The sequence below is a fragment of the Borostomias antarcticus genome (genome assembly GCF_949987555.1).
Source record: "Borostomias antarcticus genome assembly, chromosome: 18".
Lineage (NCBI taxonomy): Eukaryota > Metazoa > Chordata > Actinopteri > Stomiiformes > Stomiidae > Borostomias > Borostomias antarcticus.
In genome coordinates, this window is record NC_140251.1 from 14,742,496 (window position 1) to 14,764,995 (window position 22,500).

A 22,500-nucleotide genomic window follows, 5' to 3' on the forward strand; every position below is an offset into this window, starting at 1 on the left:
CATGCATAACACTCACACAAACACACACACACACACACACACACAAATGACACAACTCCCGCCCGGCCTCCTCTCCCTCTCTCCCCAGTGAAGGAGAAGGAAGACGCCCACACAGACCCGGAGTTCCAGCCCATGAAAGATGATGACTGCACATTCGGAGAATACAGGTGAGAAAAGTGACTGTTCTTCAACCTGTCGCCTCCCACCCCCCCCAGACCTGGCATCCCCCCCTGGGCTGGAGCCCTGCCCCCCCCCCCCCCGACCTCCACAGGACATCACTAGAACAGCGGGGAACACTGCGCCCCTTGGAACTACCGTAAAGCACAAGCCGTTTATTTTGGGTGTTCTGGGTCCCAGAGGGAACGTGCGGTATTGTATACAGAACACTGTTGTTCTTTCTGTCGCTGGGTTGTGTGTCTGGATTGATGTTGTGTGTATTTAACAGTGTCACGTTATCTGTGAAGCAGGAAACTAATTCAGGTCCACATTTTGGAAGATTTCGACACGTATCCAGGACTGTCAGGGATATTACCCAAATTCAGTTATTCCAAGCTGGCACATATAATCATCTTTTATTGAAGCAGAAAAATCACATGTAATAATACTGTATGTCATATGGAATAACATACATATAAATCCACAGTACATGTTTAGTATATTGATATTTGCATACATAAGCATATAAAACGGACACCTCTTCTTACCATGATAAGCTAACAACAGTAATCTAGCTGTGCTTGCTAGTGTGCTCTTTTCTAGGATACTTCTCTGATTGCACGCAAAATAAAGAAAAATGAAGCACTTTACTGATAAAGTATAGCAAGTTTTTTCCAACATTCTTTTGTAACTTTCAATTTATATGATTGGTTTCTTTTTATATTTGATATATTACTTTTTGTATCATATATTTCAACATAAATCTGTCCTATAAATTCTATGCTGTGATACATATAGATATGATATAATGTTGTGCATTGTGCATGGCGTGTAAATCTGATATGAAACTTTGCTGTAGGCAATAATGTCCTGGATGGAATTATAGAAATGTACAGTATATTGTATGTGTATAATCATACCGTCTATGAATTTTATCGGCATGCTTCAGGGAAGTGACCTGCACATAAGTTGTTCTAGTGTTGATTCATGCTACTTTTGGCTACTGTCAAAGCAGTTCTTTTTCTAACACGAATTCCATCTACTTAATGCATACAGTACATGATTACGGTGGTGGTGTAGGCCAAGGCGGTCAATTCCAATAACAGAATAGAGTAGACTGTACTTCACAAGGCGAATTGTACGATATAGTGCCTTCGTGTTAAGTTACTTTATGCCATTTCCTCAAGGTCAACTGCAGATGTGTGTTAATAAAGGCATAACATTACTCAACCCAGCTCTGCTTGTTTGACTGCAGACCTGTGTACTGTGAATCTGAGGGACATCTACAACCTGTCTGTCCTACTTTAGGTTCAATGGGAAGTTGGGATGTTTGGATGTGTGGGTTTTGTGCTGTGCTAATGGCTTAGTTTATGCATACTCTAGGAAATACAGTCTTGTGTAAAAAGATTCCCTATTAGGTACAAGCTTCAATCCCTGGTTACACAATACTATAGCGATCCATGTGTGTGTGTGTGTGTGGGTGTGTGTGTGTGTGTGTGTGTATATGCGCGCGCGCGTGTGTGTGTGTGTGTGTGTGTGTATATGCGCGCGCGTGTGTGTGTGTGTGTCTATGCGCGTGTGTGTGTGCGCGTGTGTGTGTGTGTCTATGCGTGTGTGTGTGTGTGTGTGTGTGATCAGAGTCGATCTGTGTGTCTGACGACTGTATCTGTTCCTCCTGCACTCTGTGTATGGGAGGCCGTAGGTGTCAGGTAAGAGAGCTGAGACCAGCTGATACGGTCTCTCTTATCAGTGCTACAGTACAGTAGGTATCACTGAGACCAGCTGATACGGTCTCTCTCATCAGTGCTACAGTACAGTAGGTATCACTGTCCCTTGGGAGACAAAGGCCTGCTGTGTGACAATCAGGGCATCATCCCCACTGTCATCCTGTGGAATGAACTGGCATAAAGCGTCCATAAGGATGTCATACACAAACTATGACTCTTCACATCAAACGCTGGAACACTAGTTTATCTGTAGTTTCGTTGTATCCTGCAGAAATTAGTAGTTATCTTAGTAAAGTGTTATTGACTCATATCAAGGTTGTGAAGGGTTATAGCGTGGTGTGACAGCATTATAAAGGCTTTATGAAAGAAGGGTTCGCCTGCTCTCATCATTCATCACCACGTTGATCAGAATGTTGACTAACTGATGTCCAAAGAAAGATTTCTTTGAGGATATTTAATTTTGTTTGCAATAATGTGGCTATTTATGTTTGGGAATTTATGGCTGAAATGTTGCTTTCCATTAACTGTATTCACATCATTGCCTTGAAATTTTTTTACGTTTTCATTGCAACCTCTGTTGGGAAAAATGTTACTGTGGAAACATTCATATATCACCATGATTGGTTTCAGGGGGAATTTGGTAAATTAATTTGCTTTATTTAATTGTCCTGTATTCCCCTGTGGCCCACTGGAAACCAACCTACTCCTACAGTATAAAGCCTACCATTTTTTTAGACTTGGGGCAAAATCAAATTCTAATTGAAATCTGCCATTGTAGACAGAAAGGTCTCAGTAGTTCAAACAATATGCTTGACTGTATTTCTTTTTTAGTCAAAATTGTCATTGTGAATTGACACGTGAATCAGATTTGAAAACAACAATTGTAATGCTCCATCTAAAAAAAGGACAGTCAAATCCTTGTGACGTTTTCCACCATTCCACCTGTAACACCTGCATGTTGTTCTCCCCGTAGTGACACTGAGGACCATAAACCGTTAAAAGGGAGCCGCACGCCATCAAACGCCACGGTAAAGAGAGACGACAGTGACGACAGTTTAGTTGACTACGGGGAAGGTGGCGACGGGCAGTTCAACGAGGACGGCTCGTTTATCGGCCAGTATAGTGGTAAGAAGGAGAAGGACCCTGCCGACGGCCACGAGAGCTCCGAGGCTCCCTCCCCGGTTAATAACGCCATGAACTCCTTTGTGTAGCCAGACAGACGGCCAGCGGGGGCCAGTAGGAGGCGCTGCAGTGACCCAACCCACCCCATCCCACCTGCCTTCACTCTCGCAGGGCTGTGCCACCACTGACACGTATGGCTTGTCATCACATGCCCCTCCCCACCACTCTTGAGACACCAGGAAGTAAACGCCTGGACACTACCAGAGAGGGGCACGTTATCACACGGAAAGCAGGGACTGCGTGGATGGATGCTGGATGCTGGCGGGATGGATGAGGAATGAGGGATGGATGCTGACGTCGCCTCTGGGTTCATTGTTCTAGGATACTATTCATTTGATTCTTCTATTATATTATAGTGCATGAATATTCTAAAGCAAGCGTATTCTATTTTAACATTCAGATTAACAGACATGAGCATATTACATGGAGACGGTGGTCTATTGTGGACTGCAGTGCTCATAGCTCATTCCTCTATAGTCAAAGCATTCTTGATATTAGGGATGTGCAGTAGGCACATCAATGTCTATGTAGATAAATAACTATTGGTCTTCGTCTTTTTGCAAGACAGGGATTTCAATGTATACATTTAGTATACATATACAGTAGTTAAAGGGTAATTGATATCATACCGTGTGCATAGAGGGATTCTTGAAGTTATATGTGATATGTTGAGATGGACACTTCAAGCGCGCAGACAGGGCAGACCGAAGCCCCTTCGATGTCCTCGCCTGTCACCCTGATCACTGCAAATGACCCCTGGGATGGAGGATGTGCCGCATGCCTTGTCATCAGAGCCATGACCTCACCATGACCTTTGCCCTGCATTTGACCTCCTCTGGTTCCCGCTAACATGACCTTGACCTCCAGGGGCCACGGGTAGACCCCCAGGGTGTGTGTGGACATAAAGTCAAACTCCAGCCTGGTTGGTTCATTTCTCATCATGTGTGGTGTGGTGCTGGGTGGCCTTCAGCAGACAGTGCCTAGCAGAAGAACACTGATTCAACCCTCATTCACAAAAATTTCCCAGAATTCAGTGAGTGGAACAGGTACAAAGCAATTGGGACAGTGTAGTAATCCAAATGAGTGAAGCTGCAAAGGAGAAAGTCTGCATCAATGAGGGACTATAATTCATGTAGTCATCTTTCCCAGAAGCCTCGCTGGTCTTTTCACATCCAGGATTTCCATCCCCTCCACCAGGCAACTCAGAACAGCCATATTGGACACGGCTATCGCATACATTTCAAGAACCTTGCTCAGTGCATTTGGTCGTTTGATTGTATTTCTGCAGTGTGTGAGTGAGTGAGTGTGTAGATCTGTGTGTGTGTGTGTGTGTGTGTGTGCGCGCACGTGTGAATGTGCGTTGAGGGAGTGCACTTAATGCTAGGCAAGAACTGTTCACTTGTACTAACTGAATTTGAGAGCCTTTGAGATGAAAGGATGGGATCAAGATTTTTTTTTTCTTAACTTGCATCAAGTTTTATGTTTTTTTTATTTTATTTTTAAGAATTGTAGATTATTTGTTGAATTTGTAAATATACTCTAATGGACTGTACAGAGAAGCACAGATACTGTAGAAGCAAACCAGGCAACTTCACAAGCAGTGCTGTGCATGAGATGGCTTGACATGTTAAGAGTTCAATAGACTACTCCTATAGAATATATATATATATATATATATATATATATACACACACAGTATATATACAATATATATATATATATATATATATATATATATATATATATATATATAAACACTGTACATATACATGTTTGTTAGTATTTGTTTTTCTTGCTGTGAACATTGTGCATTGTAACTAACTGGACAACATGTTACTTTTGGACTTTAAATTGGGATGGTCTTCTCTGCTCTAGTTGTGTTCCTGAACTTCCATCTTTTTTGTAAAATATGAAATACATAGAATACTACGGAAACCATGGGAACGAGCGTCAGTATCCATCGATGTATAAAACAATATAGTTTTGCTGTCTGTTGGTTGTATAAGCAGCACAGTAGTCAGTCTGCCAAGATCATACTCTTTGTGACAGTATTGCAAAATGGTTTTGTATTATAAAACTGTTTCAACATTTATACTAACAATTTATTTCTCTTTTAATTTCTATTTAAGTTTCACCGCTTAGTACAAGAATGAAATTCAGCGACCTGAAATATAATGAATGAATGAATGAATAAATACATATAATTATCCAATTTAATCTCCATGCTGTCTTTATTTGCTGCTCTTCTGACTGTGGTTGTCCGCTGTCAGTGACCCCCTCAGTGACCCCCTCAGTGACCCCCTCAGTGACCCCCTCAGTGTCCCCTCAGTGACCCCCTCAGTGACCCCCTCAGTGTCCCTTCAGGCTCTGTAATGCAGGCTCAGAAAGGGATGTCAGTTATCCAGTTTGATCCAAATGATACGTGGATCTCATAAGGGCTACATAATGTCCTCATGAATATTCTATTAGATTGCATAATCATCATGCGTCTCACCACTATCATTCTCACAGACCTGGGAATGCATTCCAGTCAAGATACTAATGATCATTTCACACTCTTCCGGAAGCAGGAAACAGGTGAATACTACAGGTGTGTGTGTGTGTGCTTTGATGAGACAAACCTCCCATTACTGGTACTGTAACTGGTATACTGTATATTCAGAGACAAATACGGGTGGGGGAATTGTGTGAAAACACACATGGTGTGTCTGTTGGCTCCCCAGAGACACACCATGACAGGAAAAGCTAAGACGAACACACAGCAGACAGCTCTCTCTCTCACACACACACACACACACACACACACACACACACACACACACACACACACACACACACACACACACACACACAGTGAGAATCAACCACCATGCTATGTGCCAGGGAGGAATCCAGTGTAAACGGCAGGCTGAAAAGTTGTCACAGTGAATTGGGTAGAAGGTCCTTATGTTACAGTACATGGCAGTTCAGCCATGATACGTTCTGTGTTTACCTCAGTCGCTTTCTGTCTCCATCACATATCTTGGCGAGAATGCGGACGAACACCCAGCCATCTGGTGGAGAATCACACAGCGTTGTGTGAGGGAGTCTGATGGTTGTGCTTTGGACACACGTCTCCGTTTGGCAAGTACCCTGCCGCTGCCTTCTGTTCACTTAAAACCCTTTCAGTAGGGAAATATTCTTTGGGTACATATTTCACGTAGGTGTCCCCAGTTTTTTTTAATTGTCCATAGAGAAGGGATCTTCTTCCAATATCCTTTTTAGATGAACAGAAGGCTCTCACTAAAAGAAGCCATTCCTTGTTCAGTGGGATCTTGGTAAATGTAATCACATGAAGAGTTTTTCCAGGTGCTGCTACCAAATGAATTGCAGTGAATACATGAGAGCCAGCAATCACACAACGCCTACAGCTGACTGTCCTGCTGTCCAACCATCCTCTGGTTCATACCACTTGTGTGCACTGGCTTCTCATCTACTGTAAATGGTAAATGGACTGCACTTATATAGCGCTTTTCCACCTTAGCGGCACTCAAAGCGCTTTACAATGGCCTCTCATTCACCCATTCACACACACATTCACACACCAATGGCAGTAGTTGCCATGCAAGGTGCTAACCTGCTCATTGCGAGCAATTTGGGGTTAGGTGTCTTGCTCAAGGACACTTCGACATGTGGACAGTCGGAGCTGGGATTCGAACCGCTGACCCTTCGATCATTGAACGACCCGCTCTACCAACTGAGCTACAGCCACCCCTATCTATTAGTTTTGACATGGCAGATGTTTGTTCTAGCCTTGACTGCCCTCTAGTGATTATAAGGTAAGCATACTGACTAGATCAATTTGTCTCCCAGAAAACAAAAACCTGAAAATATGCCTCCCAAAATATCATATTTTCTACTGTACCTCCCTGGCTGTTAAGCAACAACACAAACCCATGTAACGTCGTTTTCTCCTCTGTTGACCTCCCCCACTCCTCCGGTAACGTCGTTTTCTCCTCTATTGACCTCCCCTGCTTTTTACTTGTGCTTCCCGTAAAAACCTCAGCTTTTCATTTCCCCTGCAACAGAATCCTATTATCTGTGTGTCTATTGGCGATCATTACCACCCAACCAGCAGCTGCCCTCTTACCCCCCGAAACCCCACCCCCACCGCTCTTCTCCTCTATCTCCTTCTCCTCCTCCCCCCCCCCCCCCCCCCCCACCCCCTCTGTCCCTTTCTCCCTCTACCGAGTCTCAAAGGATCCAGCGTGTGCCGGCGGTATGCCTGCCACGACATCCATTAGCCCTACCCGCCTCCTCTCAGCCAGCTCCCAGATTTACCGCGAGGCTGGAAAGCCTGAGCTGACTGAAATATGGAGGCCACTATTCCCATTTAGTCCCCTTTATGACCGGTGATGGATGACGGCCACGTTGCTCAGTCTGCTTTCTGACAACCCTGGATGAGGCTAACGAGACAATTAGCATCGTACTGCAGATTCTCATAGAGATGTTGTTGATATTCTGTGTCAACTGTCTTGTCAATTAGACGTTTACCAAAACGTAGGATATTACCCTGAACAGCCTGCTTGATCTCTCTGTATCTCTCTGCTGTATCTCTCTGCTGTATCTCTACTGTATCTCTCTGCTGTATCTCTACTGTGGTGTGTTCAGTGTCGTCAGACGTCCTGAGTGTGAAAGGGTGGCCCTTTGTGTCCATATGTAAATTTAGCCTTTTGCCCAGGCCTGAGAGATGGGGGGCATAATTGTTTATGATTGCTCTGTGACATTTCCATATGGCTGACACACACACACGCACACACACACACGCACACACACACACACACACGCACGCACGCACGCACACACACGTCTATCTACGCCAAACCAACTGAGCCATCTGAGAGTACCTGCCCTTCTCCTGAAATGGTTATAACCCCAAATGACGCCTCCATGCTGAGACTGTGATTTTCCTCAGCGTCTCATCCAGATTAGGGAGCCATCTTCATATGAGGGGACGGCAGGCTGATACGGTGGCTCTCATCCTCATAGCATTGCACCACTGGGCTGGTGATACAGTACATAAAATGAGAGCGCTTTGTTCTATTGATCTGACAGTGATGCCCCCCCTTCTCCCTGCCCCCCTGTATGCATCTTGGGGATTAACCCCACCCTCTCCCCCTCCCACCCCTCCCCCACAAATCTCATGTGGATTTGGAACGGGGATGGAGATACCTTCGCTTGGGTCCCAGAGGGGATCAGTGGGGCTAAATCATAACATACCCCCCCCCCTTCTCCCCCATCTATCTCCCCCCTCCAAGCCCTCTGTTTGAGACAGCCACGCTACAATAACGCCTCCTATTCCCTAGATGGACAGCAGGGTGTTTTCTGTTTCCATGACTCACCCACCCAAGAGACTGAGGACAAACAAGGTCATTCACGTCTGTGATCCCTCTATAATGTGTGTGAGCGTTTGTGTACTCACATGAAAACACAAATGTTGCATTATTGACACCAAGATATCCTTCAGGGGCCACAATTAATTAAGGCAGTAGCAGTATTTCTCTTCAAGGATATTGTGATGGCATATGCTGTTATGTTTGACAACCAGACGTGTATCCTGTTCTGGTTCTAGTGTTTAAACCACACTGAAAAAGACAGGATATGATGATGTAGGCTACATGATCAAGGGCAAAACCCCAAAGTAACAGGCCACAAAAACAATTGCTTTATTTTATGTTTATCATTTAATAACAGTAGGTCCCTTAATCGGTTTTGGCCTCTTTTTTCTTTTTCTTTACCACATTCGAGTATTTTGTTTTGCACTATCAAACAGCTCATGCATTTTTTATACAGGGCATATTAATATTTGGTGCCCAGTGTTCACCTTGTAGCCTACATGACTGAATTCATTTCCCATGATAACCTACTCTGCCGTTTGGCCCTGCTAATCTAGATGATATGTTAGTGAGATAGTCTACAGGAGGACATTACCAAGGCCACTATACTAAGGGCAGTGAAATATCTCCAATCACGTAGCCTACTCTTCGTGCTCATCCTCAAATTTAAATGCCTTTATAGTCGTCACTCCAGTGATATGCCATATTTTCAAATGGGAACCGCCGGTACTGGTTGAATTGAAATGAACACATATTTTTGGCCTGGATGGATGCTCAACTGCCCAATGGAAACTGCGCTAGCGCCACCCTTAAGTGACAGTCACAGCCGTCTGTCCAATCCAGGATGAGACTCACACACCGCTGTCAGTCTCTTCCCCGCTCTGAGCGCCTTGCTCTGCGGTGCTGATCCAGGTGTGTGTGTGTGTGTGTGTGTATCGTGAAGGTTACACGGACGGACTGATAGTCCGCTATTGCAGGTAAGGACACAAGCAGCATGATGTAGGCTATTAGATATTTTCTGTTTGAAAAGATGTGAGCTGGTACATCGAGGAAATCAGTGCTGTTTACAATAATTGCGATGCACTGGTGTAGCCTACCGCAATGCAGAATTGTGAATGATTTTGATAAGTTAAAGCATTTTGTTTTTCTTGCTCTGTTCCTAGAGATGTGTAGCCTAATGCTTGGAATGCGCATTAGATTGAACGAATATAGTTTAAACAATGCAAGATGTTTTTCTTGATGACATTAGGCTACGGGATGCAATTCAACGCACCCCCTGAAGCATTTTTCCAAACAAAATGATTTCGCACCTGTGTGTTTACGCATATACCCTATAATAACTAATGTCATTAAAAACAACTAGAAAATAGGCTAAGCCTGCCATAGTCTACCAATCGCACATAGCCTACATGATGCTGATGTTTTTCTCAATGGTTCAATACCCAGCGACTGTAAACCTATTGCATTCTAAATCTAAATGAATGTCATATTAATAATGTGATGCCAGCACCCTAAGTTGTTTGGGTTTGTGTGTCGCACTGCATGATGGAGCCACGCAGCCAGGCTTCCGCTGATCTGTCTGCAAGGAGCCATGGGCGCGTCCTGTGTGTTTCGCAATATACTGTAGAAATCTGTCTACCTGAGCTTGTGCTGTAGCCTACATGTGCTATAAACCATTAATAACTTATACGGGCTCACATTGGACATTGTGGAATGTTTCATCCTACAGTATAGCAGCACAGTAGTCTCCAGCTATTTGTATAGTCTACTGCACGGTGGTGGTAGACAGTGTCATAGCTAAACTGTTGCACAGTGATGGTTACTGCAAGGCGTACACAGTGGTGTCCTATAGAACATTTCCCCTGATACTTGTTGGGCTTGGACCTTCACCCCCCCACATTACTCCATGGCCATGTCATCATGCAGCCACCAGGCTGATAAAGTGTTTAAATCAGCATTGACAAAGTGTATCGGAGAGCATGGCAACTAAATGATTTACTTGTTGTAACTGTAGTACTTTGAAGGCTGAGTGTGGAACCTAATGTGGTATGAATGAATTAATGAATTTATTGATTCATGGTAGCAGCATTATACATTTGTTATGATACAGTATGCCATAGGAATGTCACGGGGGTGCCTGTCAGTTTGAGATAGTGTACTGAACCTTTTAAAGCTTGACCGCTAATGCATCTTTTCCTGTGCCATGCCCTAAGGACAGGCCGACCGTAGGGTGAGAAAGGCTGTTGAGGTCTGAGGAAGTTCTTGAGCGCCTTCCCTCCCCGAGCTACGCTGAATCACAGCTCTCACAGGCCTCTAATCAAGGGCTGGGTGCAGTTTGCAGATAGTTTGCCATTTACTCCCATCAATAGCAGGCATTATCAGAGCAGTGAAGCTATTAGGAACACGTTGTATAACTCTATCACTCCGCCAAGACACAACGTGCTGGGCTGTACTCTATATCCCATCATGCATTTCAAATCTGCAGCCTCAATGAGTCTGGAGGTATCGGGGGAAATTAAACGTCTCCACTGCACAGAGAAAAGCCTGCTTCTTGTGGCTTTGAAGCGTAACTTACAGTCATTTGTCATCCAGATACAGATTTTTTTTCACAGTAAGTGAAGAGGTATGAGGAATGTTAAGTCTGTTGTCTGTTTAAAAAGGGAAAAGCCGGAAGAGTACATGAACACATCTTGAGACACCAGAGGTGACACTGTGTCTTGAGTTGGTGTGTGTGTTCACCGAGTGTTATGGCTCAGTTTTTAAGGAGTGATATACTGAAGGAAACAATCTGTCTGCATCCATTTTCTCCTCAATGGGTTTGCCAAACCATCTGAAACTTCACATGGGCAGGGACTATTGGCATAGGCAGGGACTGACCATATCAATCAATCAATCAATCAAAGCTTTATTTGTATAGCGACCATAGGAAAACTTGAAATCGTGGATGAGTGCCATCTGAGATTAAGGTAACGTAATTTATTAGTGTTTCTTTCAGAGACTAGATTTGTCGGTGAGATATACAAATGCCCTTGCCCGAGGGAGTCAAAACATTAGCTGGTCAAAGGAAGATAAGATATTTGTTTTTGATAATGGCTAATGGTTTTGGCAGAATAGTCAGGAAACGTCTGTTTGTTTGGTCACATGTTCCAATGTTGGCCATTCAAGAAATACCCAGCTAGAATATGAAGTCCTCTGAAGGTCTTCTTTAGAATGAAGAATGAGTAGGACACACACAAAGCCATACACACATGAGCATGCCCAGTGCCCCACACACACACACACACACACACACACACACACACACACACACACACACACACACACACACACACACACACACACACACACACTTCTCGTGCTAAGTCAGAGTGAGCAAACCCCATTTTCCCTCTACATCCATCCTGCTGACAAACATGTAATCCTCGTCTTGATGGTTTCCTTCGATTGCTCAGCAATTTCAGACAGAGGCGACGATCAATAGAGAGATCTACTAATGGTACGGCAGAGAGAGACATGCCGTCCTCCGCGTCTCTCTCCCAGAGGCAGGCTTCTCCTCAGTCCACCTGCTGGCATGTCTGGATGAGACTGTGGTGTTATAGGCCTGCCATTTTCATACTGTGAATTTCTCCCAGGAGACGCCCTGGACCAAAGGGGGCTTTCTTTCCTGCCCCCCTCCCCAGCTCAACCAATAGAGGCGTGGCCTTAGGGGTCTGAATCACAGTTCTATTTATGGGGCCACTGTTGCCTACTTGGGTCTAACGGTTTCAACTGAGGCTTGTGTTGGACTGTGGGCCCTTCATGGACAATTGTCGGGGCAGTTGGCTCCAGTGGACGCATGTTTGTACTTAAAGTGTTTGTGTGTGTGCGCGTGTGTGTGTGTTGTGTGTGTGTGTGCGTGTGTGTGTGTGTTTGTTTGTGAGAGTGTGACTCATCCATCCCTGCAGCCCACAGTTAGGGTGGTCCATCTGTATATTCACAGGCCTTCTGGGTAGAAAACACATAAGAAACGGTGAATACATCGTTGACGGAAGACGATTTCTATTTCAATCGGCTGTTTGAGACTGAATCGTGTGCGAATCCTCTCTTCTTTTTACCATCAAGCTGCTTGAAACTGATACTGATGTCTGGATGAATAGCCTTTTAAGAAAAGGCTTTGTAGAATACACAATACGGTCATCACAAAGATAGTGAACATCCTCAGCCGTTTAGACCGTCTCTCCAAGTTGTCTGTCTGCCCAGGAATGTCTCATTCACAATCACATTACCCTCCATCCATTAAGATAATGTGCATCAGACAAGGATTATAAGGAAATGGTCCCACATCTTCCACATCGGCACAGAGTGAAACAGATAACAATGAGGAAAGTCAGATATCGGTTTTATAAATTGGTGGTAATTTCTGAATTTTCTGACAGACCGTGTGTCCTTGGTGGTCAGGTTTATGCTGTTTGTTACCTAAGCCCAGGGGGAGGTTATATTTTTGGTGCTGTGTGTTCAATCAATCAATCAATCAATCAAAGCTTTATTTGTATAGCGCATCTAATACCCAGAGGCAACACAATGCGCTTTACAGAGAACAAGGGAGGTGGGCATACGACCCACCCCTACATATTCCAGAGGGAAGCAAAAAAACAGTAATCACCCGGGGGCCAGATAAGTGAGCTGTAAAAATTCTTCCCTGACCCCTCTCAACAAGGCGATCGAGCAAGCTCCTGGAGAATGTTTGTCTACCGGCTAAGAACATTTATAAAGCAATACATTACATTAAATTACATTTCAGAGTGAGAGAGGCTAAAAGCATCATAGGAGAGAGAATATTCTACGGACATGCTACATCATCCACAGCAGACACAGGGGTATCTATCTGACTCAGGGTGGTCTGCTGGTGACAGTGGGGCATCCACTGGACCTGGTTAGAAGATAGGAGGGAGAGAGAGAGGCACTAGGGAGAGGGAAGGCAGAGGGAAGGCAGTATGTTAGTTTTTAGTTAGTTTGATACTCAGCAGAATTATGCAAAAATTACCAGAGCGATTTTCATGAATCTCAGTGGAGGGGTGTAGAGGGGTCAAGGAAGAACACATTATATTTTGGAGTGGATCCGATTTATGAAATCATTTTTCATTTTTCATTGTCATTAACCTTGTGAGAGGGCATTTCTCATCTGTACTCTCTGCCTTTGTCACTTCTTGTTCATTTCAAGTGACAATTCAATCCAAACCAGAACAGAATGTTCAGCCACTTAAAATAAAGAGTTTCAGACAAATGTTGGGATCATCCGTGTTAGAGTCCTTATGAAACAAAAATGTATTGCAATATATTGGAAAATATAATGTAATATATCAACCGATACATTTCCATATATAGGAAACTAGTGGTTATATTTTCCAATATACTGCAGTATGTGAATATATGAATTCCTTATGTATTATTCAATATATGTATGTATCATATATTATTAAGAATATTTCCTCCATATATTACATTCATATAAACATAAAACATATTTACATACTATAATATATTGACAGTTAATATATAGGGGAATATATTTTCTTTGCAAAGGGAGTTATCAGGTGGTGGAGACCATACTGTAGATATGAACACGAGATGACTCGTAATGGATTGAGCGGCGCAAAATACGGCCGCCATATTGGTCCGGTACCGCTGTCACGTGACAACCGCTCTCCTCAGCAGTTTCAGTCAGTAAAAGTAACCCTGCATCAAGAGATAACTAGAAGATAAAACAAATATTACCAGGCCTGATGGCGCTGCTGAAAACGGACCACTTTGGTCTATTTACTATATACTTTTCACTAGGCTATTCTATGTAGGCCTATATATGTTTTGCAACCTCTGTATGAGCTTTATGTATCTATAGAAAAATAGTAAAAACAGTGCCGCTGTTTCAGAAGCATGGGCAGTCACAGCGCTGTTTGTTGTGTGTATTGGGTGACAGGATTTTAAAAAAGTGGGCTGCTGTGAGTGTATGTGTGTGTGTGCGTGTGTGCGTGTGTGTGTGTGAAACAGTTGACCACGTAATGAGCAGTGAAGTCTCTCTCACTTTAACTGAAAGCGCAGCTGTTAAATGTATTTATTTATCGTTGCCCCTAACATTAGTTCTTTTACAGACCCCCCCACTAAACTCAGATCATAGCTCAAACCCTGCCTCTCAGTATCAGTACCCTAATGTCACCTCACATGCTGATGACATGCATCATCAGGGCGGAGGTCTGGGCTGCTCCTGAGCCCTTCTACCCAGATAGCAAGCGGATCTGGGCCATATACGGGCCGGAACTAAACCACAAGTGGCAGATCTGGCCTGTATATGGCCCTGATCTGGCCTGTATATGGCCCTGATCTGGCCTGTATATGGCCCTGATCTGGCCTGTATATGGCCCTGATCTGGCCTGCATATGGCCCTGATCTGGCCTGTATATGGCCCTGATCTGGCCTGTATATGGCCCTGATCTGGCCTGTATATGGCCCTGATCTGGCCTGTATATGGCCCTGATCTGGCCTGTATATGGCCCTGATCTGGCCTGTATATGGCCCTGATCTGGCCTGTATATGGCCCTGATCGGATTGCTGTCTGGGTAGTTTGTCCATTGATGTGTGTTGCTTTTCAAGACTCCTCTTCAAGACAAGTTGAACATTTCCATTCTTTGAAAACTGGGTTACATTGACAGTGTGGGGAACCTTTGTGTGATTAGTCTTCTGGCTTCCTTTGTAAGATATTTTTAGGTTTTACAACACAAAGAAAATCTTTTGGGAGATGTGCACCTAATTTAGAAGTAAATTAGTGATGAGTGCCCTTCAATTGCTAATTTCAGTTAAAAGAATATTCAAATACCCCCCCCCCTCCCCCTGTCTCCCTCTTTCTTTCTTACTCTCTCTCTCTCTCTCACTCTCTCTCTCTCTCTCCCTCTATTTCTACCTGATGACATGTGAAACTGAGAGGCTATCAACTATGGGGTGGATTCACAAAGGGATTGTGGGGCTTTTTCTGTGCAAACCTTAAACCTGTGCAAATAACCCCAAAATAAACCTTGCTATTCGCAAAGCACATGAAAATGGCGAAATACAGTGCTAACTGCATTGCCATGCAAATAGTGTCCACTGTATGTGCACCTGTGCTATTTACGGGTATTTAAATTAGGTACAGTAATATGCATAAATTTGGCTGAAAATTTGCCCCTTTATAATGGAGTTAGATAAACAATATCTCCACATTACTGAATACTATTTCCTAACTGTTGCATAATGTGAATGGAGTATTGGGGGGTGGAGCAGGGGCAGAAGGATGCTGTCGAGCTGAGGACTCTGTGAATGAGGTCATGACACTCATTTTTTGTGTACCTCATTGTAAAGTGTGACCGACTCCTCTCTCCTATCCTCCTGTCCTGTCAATGAACAGCTTTCAACCGTCACTTCAACACGGCCCTCATTTAACTGAACCCGGTTCGGTTGTTGACATTCTCTACTCAGCTCAGCTTAGTCACAGGCAGATATTGGGCTAGCTTTGGCAGAATACTCAATATCATGGCCTTAACCATTGGCGATTTTATAGGGGGGGCAGGGGGGGCAAGTGCCCCCCCTGATTGGCCAGCCCAACTCTGCTCAGATTCTAAAAAATAAAATAAATACATTTTAATTTTGTTTAATTTTTTTTACTAATTAACACAATTATTAAATACATAGTTGTGGTTTGTACCAGTTTGTGTTAGGTCATCATTAATTTTAAAAGTGTATTTATTACTTAAACTAGGCTACCTTTAAAAAAAATATATATTCATAATCCAATGGCACAACTCATCCGTCGACCTCAACTATTTCCGGTTTGATCTGTTACCACAAAAAAATGAGATCTGACTGTACTGCTCAGTGCTCAACAAGCTACAACTAGCCAACCTGCTCACAATGGTGAAAAGAGCTATAAAAACAATTGACCACTTCTTCATAATAAAAAAAAAACTGGCAATGCTAATGAAGAAGCTACCACTCGAAATGACAGCGCAGCAGGTGCAATCGAATGCAGAAGTGCTCCAGAGGCTATCAAAGCTAGCACTAGCACTAGCAATAGCAATAGCAATAGCAATAGCACTAACACTAACACTAGCACTAGCACTAGCACCAGCACTAGCACCAGCACTAGCACTAGCACCAGCACTAGCACTAGTACTAGCACTAGTACTAGTACTAGCACTAGCAACATCACCATCGGCGAGGAAGCTAGCACCAGCAGGCAGTTGCAGTGTGATGTTGTGATGTTGGGTATGGCCTAGTGCTCGGTCATAAAGTCATATTGACATGCTCGTGGTGTCTAGATGAAGTTTGATGCGTTGTACATATTGAATTGTCATACGGATTTCTTATTAGCATACTGTTCACAACTGGTATTCTTTGTAAATAGATGGGACGAGACGGCAGAACTGTTTCTTTTTTCTCACGTCAAAATGTTGCCCCCCCTACTCTCAGAGGGTAAAATCGCCCATGGCCTTAACCATGTCTCACCACAATACTCTGCTTTCCAGGTCTGCCCTGCCTTGCTCCATCAGTAAGACACCGTAACCAGGGGATTCTATGTTGCCTTGGCTACTGACCCCATCCAAACCAGCCACGCCCCCTCTGACATCATACACAGAGGAGAGGTGTGCAGAGTCCTGAGCTCTCAGCCACGGACATTTTAGTATTCAGCTAAATCAGTGTCATCCTTTCAGCCTCTTCTCAAAACTCATTTTCATGTAAACATAAAACATAAAAAAAACTCATTTTTTCATAGTAGTTTTTATTAATGTCATAGTGTTTTGAATTTTAATGTTATTTTATTCACATTACCTTCTTCCCTTTTTATTGTATTTTATGGTATTGTTAGTGTTTCTTATTTTTTCTTACAGTACAATATTTTTGTGTGTTGTTTTATTTTGTTTATGAAGCACTTTGTAACATTGTTTTAGTGCTATATAAAGTGCTACATAGATAAAGTGTATTTTTATATTATTATTTTCTGCAGGAAATGCACATTTCTAGTTATACTTTGCCATACCGTATGGGCGTGTTTGCGCTAGAATATCATTAGCGCGATATCTTTTGTGAATAGGTCCTTCAGACCGAGCACATGGAAGGTGCAAAGGACACAGTGAATGGTGCTATTAGAGGCCGAAAGCCATTCTTAGTGAATTTGCCCCTATGTATTTTGGTGTTTTGGTGGTTATGCCTGGCTCGAGAAGCCTACTGTAGGCCTACATTTCTCTGACAGAATCCAAAGCTTCTGAAGAGGTTTCATTACGTAAAGTTGTGTTTGGTATATGCATATTATTTGAGAGAAATTGAGAGTTTAACATGTTTTTTGAATGATTTTTCACGGTGCCCACCCACATCCATTGTATGACCAAAACGGTGGTAGAGCGATTATCAGACTTTCTCAAAAGTGATAGTTTTGTCAACGTTTTGATCTGAACCATTGTACAGTATATGATCATAAGTAACCTTAAAACAGGGCTAAACATGCATTTTCCCTTTACTACTCCTTTAATATAATCATATGCATACAGGACAGGATCACAACTAGTACATTACTTGTACAGGTACAATAATAGGGCTCTCTTTCACACTGGCTTGTGTCTTTCCCTATTTTCTGTGCATAGCTTGAGATCTCCCCTTCACTGAGCCAGTGTTTCGGAGGTATTGGACCTTCCAGTTGACAGCAATACATTTTTGCAGCAATAAATGCAAGGTTACAGAATTTCCCTTGGTGGCAGTAAACAACATTAAAGTTACCAAGTAGACAGCATTCGAAAGAATTGAGAGTTCTGTACCTCATTTTTCCTGAATCTGTTTAAATGAGAGAAGTGGTCCATTATCATATAGGCTATAGCAAAAGTTAGAATGTCATTTTCTGCCCACTTTTTGAAAACTATAGCTAAATATACACAGGCAGTTCTTCCATCACATTAACATTTTCCAAAATGTTTGCGAGGAACTCAACGTGAAATCATGCATGGATAGAGGTAGTTGTTGCTGCTGCTGGTTGGAAGTACAGTATATGAAACAAGTATATACCACTTATTGAATTTGGTGAATTTTAACATAAGTTTCAGTCATCCGGACATTTCAGAGATACGAACGACCTTCGGTCCCGTTGGGTTCGGATAAGTGGGGTCCTACTGTATTAATAACTCCTATACACAAAAAATAATAATAACATAATTTTGGATCTGCCCTGTAATTCAGATCCGCTTCAAAATCTAATCAGGTCCAGCGTACCTTGATGGAATATATGTACCAGGTATGAACTTCATAGGATTATTTGTTTTCGAGCTATGGTGGGAACAACATGCCAATCCAGCCACACACACACACCCAAACACACACACACACCCTCACACACTCATACACACACACCCACACACACACACCCTCACACCCTCACACACACCCACACACACACACACACCCTCACACACACCCAAACACACACACACACACCCTCACACACTCATACACACACACCCTCACACACCCTCACACACACACACACACAGTAGTGAACACCCTACTTGCGCACCTCGCTGCGGCGCAAGTCATTACAGGACCTCAAAGGTCTTTTATTGGCCACATGGAAATGACACGTGACACGCTTGACTGAGCGGCAACACATCACACACATATGCAAATCCAGTGGTCGCTGGTGGAAAGTGTCCTGTGCATTTCTCCCATCCAAGCTGTTCTGCTCCAGGGGCAGCCAGGAGCAGTGGGCAGCCTCATCAGTGGCGCCCGGGGACCAGGTCCACGTTCTCGGTCCAAGTCCTGGTCAGGGACAGGACTGAAGAGTGATCTGGTCTTCTTCGGCATCTTTGGGTTGTACTATATGGAGGGAACCCGAGTGAGCACAGGGAGAACATGCACTCCACACAGAAAGGCCCGGGAGAAAGACCATGAGGGAATCGAACCCAGGACCTTCTCGCTGGAAGGCAACAGTGCAACACTGAGCCACCTTACCAGAAGGTGAATAAGTGTGTTCTTTCTATGGCTTTGAAGGATTATAGGAAAGTATTATTTAATTGAATGCTGTTTATATACAGTATACTATATATATACACACTACTGTATATATATATATAGAGAGAGAGAGAGAGAGAGAGAGCTGTATATATAAGTTTATATAAGTTTGATATTCTTGAAAGACTGAACTCACTAAACAACCCATTTGGAAAATGACCCCCCACCCCCCCAAACACACACACACACACACACACACAGACACACACACACATTTCAGGAGGCTCGAGAGGGAGCTTTCCTTATTAGTTGGTCAATGTACTGCAAATGTCCTGATCTGGATGTGAGATCATAATGAAGATACTGCTCAGTGTCAGTTTACGTATTTGTATTCGTTTAGTACTTGACTGAGCAGAACATAGTGTTTCACAGTGGACTGATTTCTCACGAGACACTGAAATCTTCTTTGTAGCATATAGATACAGTATGGTTCAATAAACTGTTGTCACTGTACCAAGAGAATGCAGGTTGAAAATGCTCAATGTATATGTTTTTTTCAAAATACATGTAGACAGAATTGTATGAAATGGCACATTGTTGCAATGCCTTAGGGCAGGCATTCCCAAACTGTGAGGCGTGCCTCCCCTGGGGGGCCCCAATGAAATTCAGGGGAGGCGCGGAGGGATGGTTAGAAAAAAAAGAAGGAAAAACATGTTTTTATTTTAGAATTTTCTATGTTTTTTATGACTGAAACGTGATTTTAAAGGTCAGAAAATCGAAATAAATAATGGGAGAGATGTATACTAAATTTGTGGATAGTGCGAAAACGTCATAACGTTAACTAGCAGCAGGTGCCACTGAGCTAACTTAACTGTGTAACATAATGTGCTAGCTAACGCTGCCTTGCAAAATGGACAAATTTGGGGGGGCACAGGTGTGTCACGTTTTCAGAGGGGAGGCCCACATTGATGGAGTTTGGGAACCCATGCCTTAGGGCAATGGATGACTTCCATTCCAACTGATATTATTTAATTGAATTGACAGGATTTCCAAAACCTTCTTATAAATGAACAGTGGAATGTTGGTCATCCAAATGGACAACCTCAGAGCCACAAATATGGAAGATGACTTAGATAGAAAATAGATTCCTGGAAGGTTTGAGGATGGGGGAAGAACACGTTTGGCAAAACCTTGGCTGTTCAAACAGTGAATAGGTTGAAATGTTCTGGTTGAAATGTTAATAATAATAATAATAATAACTTTAATTTATATAGCGCCTTTCATGAAACCCAAGGTCGCTTAGTTAGTTGATACAGACACCCCACAGAACATAGCCAATATTTGCCAGTCTTTTCTTGAGATTAGATTGTATGCTCTGGCCCTGTGTGCTCCTAGTAAATGTGATATCATTTTGAATAACCTGTCTCAGCAATGACACAATGACTTATCTGGCCCCCGGGTGATTACTGTTTTTTTGCTTCCCTCTGGAATATGTAGAGGTGGGTCGTATGCCCACCTCCCTTGTTCTCTGTAAAGCGCATTGTGTTGCCTCTGGGTATGAAATTCGCTATACAAATAAAGCTTTGATTGATTGATTGAGTAGCATCAGCTTTGATCCTGGCTAGATCCACCCACATCATGGATATCTTCATAGGCTCCAAGGCTACTGTACCAAGCCAATCACAAGGCCTCTCTTGAAAGAACGCTTGTTGCTATGGCGTCGTGAGCATGTCGGGGGCATGACTAAATTCAGCAGAGACCAGTTCGGCCTCAATGCAACTAGTCACACAGCACATACAGTTTAAATGTCCTCCATTTTCATATTGTCATTTTGTTTCATTTCAGTTCTCAGAAAAATGTGCTCAAACTAGCTAGTACTGTAAGTTGCCTTATGGGAATAGAACAGTTGTTTTTTTCTGCATTACAGATACGCTCACTGACTGTTGGAGCCATATGTAGAATATATTATTGTCAAATGTTTTTTGTTTGGACAATCATGGTTCATATGTTTTGGTTTGATTTATATTCTCATTAAATGGTAATTCTTAGTTTAGGTTGTTTAGAATGATTACTCCCCCCTAGCCTATATTATGGTAAAGGTACTGCACCCAGAATGGTTCGCTAATTTATACCAATTATCTATGTTTAATGGGTGTCTACCAGGAAGGCAGGAAGTGTTGGACAATAGACGGGGTGATCATACATTTTTCAACCACCACCACACACTCGTATGGACTAAGTTAATCCAGTTTTCGTGTAGAATTTGGAATTGTGAAACCTACCTGTTTGGAACTCGATGTTGGGATTACAATAAACAACCTTGGATTTTATATACGGACTTGATTGGCTTATTGCTTGGAAGGTACGTCTGGAAAGTTGCTACCCCGACCCGACTGGTCACGGCTAATGAACGTTTGGGACCTGGAAAGCCGATACACTGACAGAATGCTAACGTAGCAGCAGTGAATTCTCCAGCAGTAGAGGAGGGTTGAATGACTGGTGGAGTGAAGGCCACTTGTAAACTGATTAGAAGTGCCCTTGGTAGAGAAGCACACTAGCTAGCTCTATCGCTGTGTGACCTCTGGCCTCTTGGGGGAGGGCTCGTTGGTGGGAGCCTGTGTGTGAACCGCAGCACCAGCAGAGAGACTCCATTAGGGAGGTGCAGGACTCCTGGAGCGTGGGAAGAATACTGAGGAAGGATGGAGGAGGAGGAGGAGGAGGAGGAAGAGGAGGAGAGTACTCCTGGGAAGCCTCATTATACATTTAGGGTGTCCTGTTTTCCCTCTCGCAGGCTGGACAGCTAAATTGTTTGTAGATCAATACTTTACCTTCCTGTGGGTCCATGAAGAAAGTGAAGTGCATTTGAGCCCAGAAATCCCATTAGTGTTGGCAGAGATGGGAAGCGCAGCACTAACAGCGCTCCCAGAGATGGGCCTTACTAAATCCCTGTGCTATCCCAATTATCCCATTTGGCTGTATGTTTTCCCTCCAACATCAATGCCATTCCCTATTTCATGCTTTTGTTATTTGATTTCCATCTACCTTTGAACATTATTCAACGC

At 43.3% G+C, this 22,500-nt stretch overlaps 2 protein-coding genes across 2 annotated transcripts in view; both read left to right on the forward strand.

The window, feature by feature from the left end:
* The window catches only part of LOC311320937 (neuronal cell adhesion molecule-like), an 84,043-nt gene extending 79,385 nt beyond the window's left edge, over positions 1–4,658 (forward strand). Inside the window, exons 28-29 of the mRNA XM_084452803.1 lie at positions 89–167; positions 2,857–4,658. Of these exons, the coding sequence (XP_084308929.1) occupies positions 89–167; positions 2,857–3,094 (317 nt within the window). The 3' untranslated portion in view covers positions 3,095–4,658. The remainder of the gene's footprint in view (positions 1–88; positions 168–2,856) is intronic.
* Positions 4,659–9,298: 4,640 nt separating this feature from the next.
* cntn1a (contactin 1a) overlaps positions 9,299–22,500 on the forward strand; it is an 89,286-nt gene continuing 76,084 nt past the window's right edge. The window contains exon 1 of the mRNA XM_084452996.1: positions 9,299–9,417. The gene's annotated coding sequence lies outside the window, so the exon portion shown is untranslated. The remainder of the gene's footprint in view (positions 9,418–22,500) is intronic.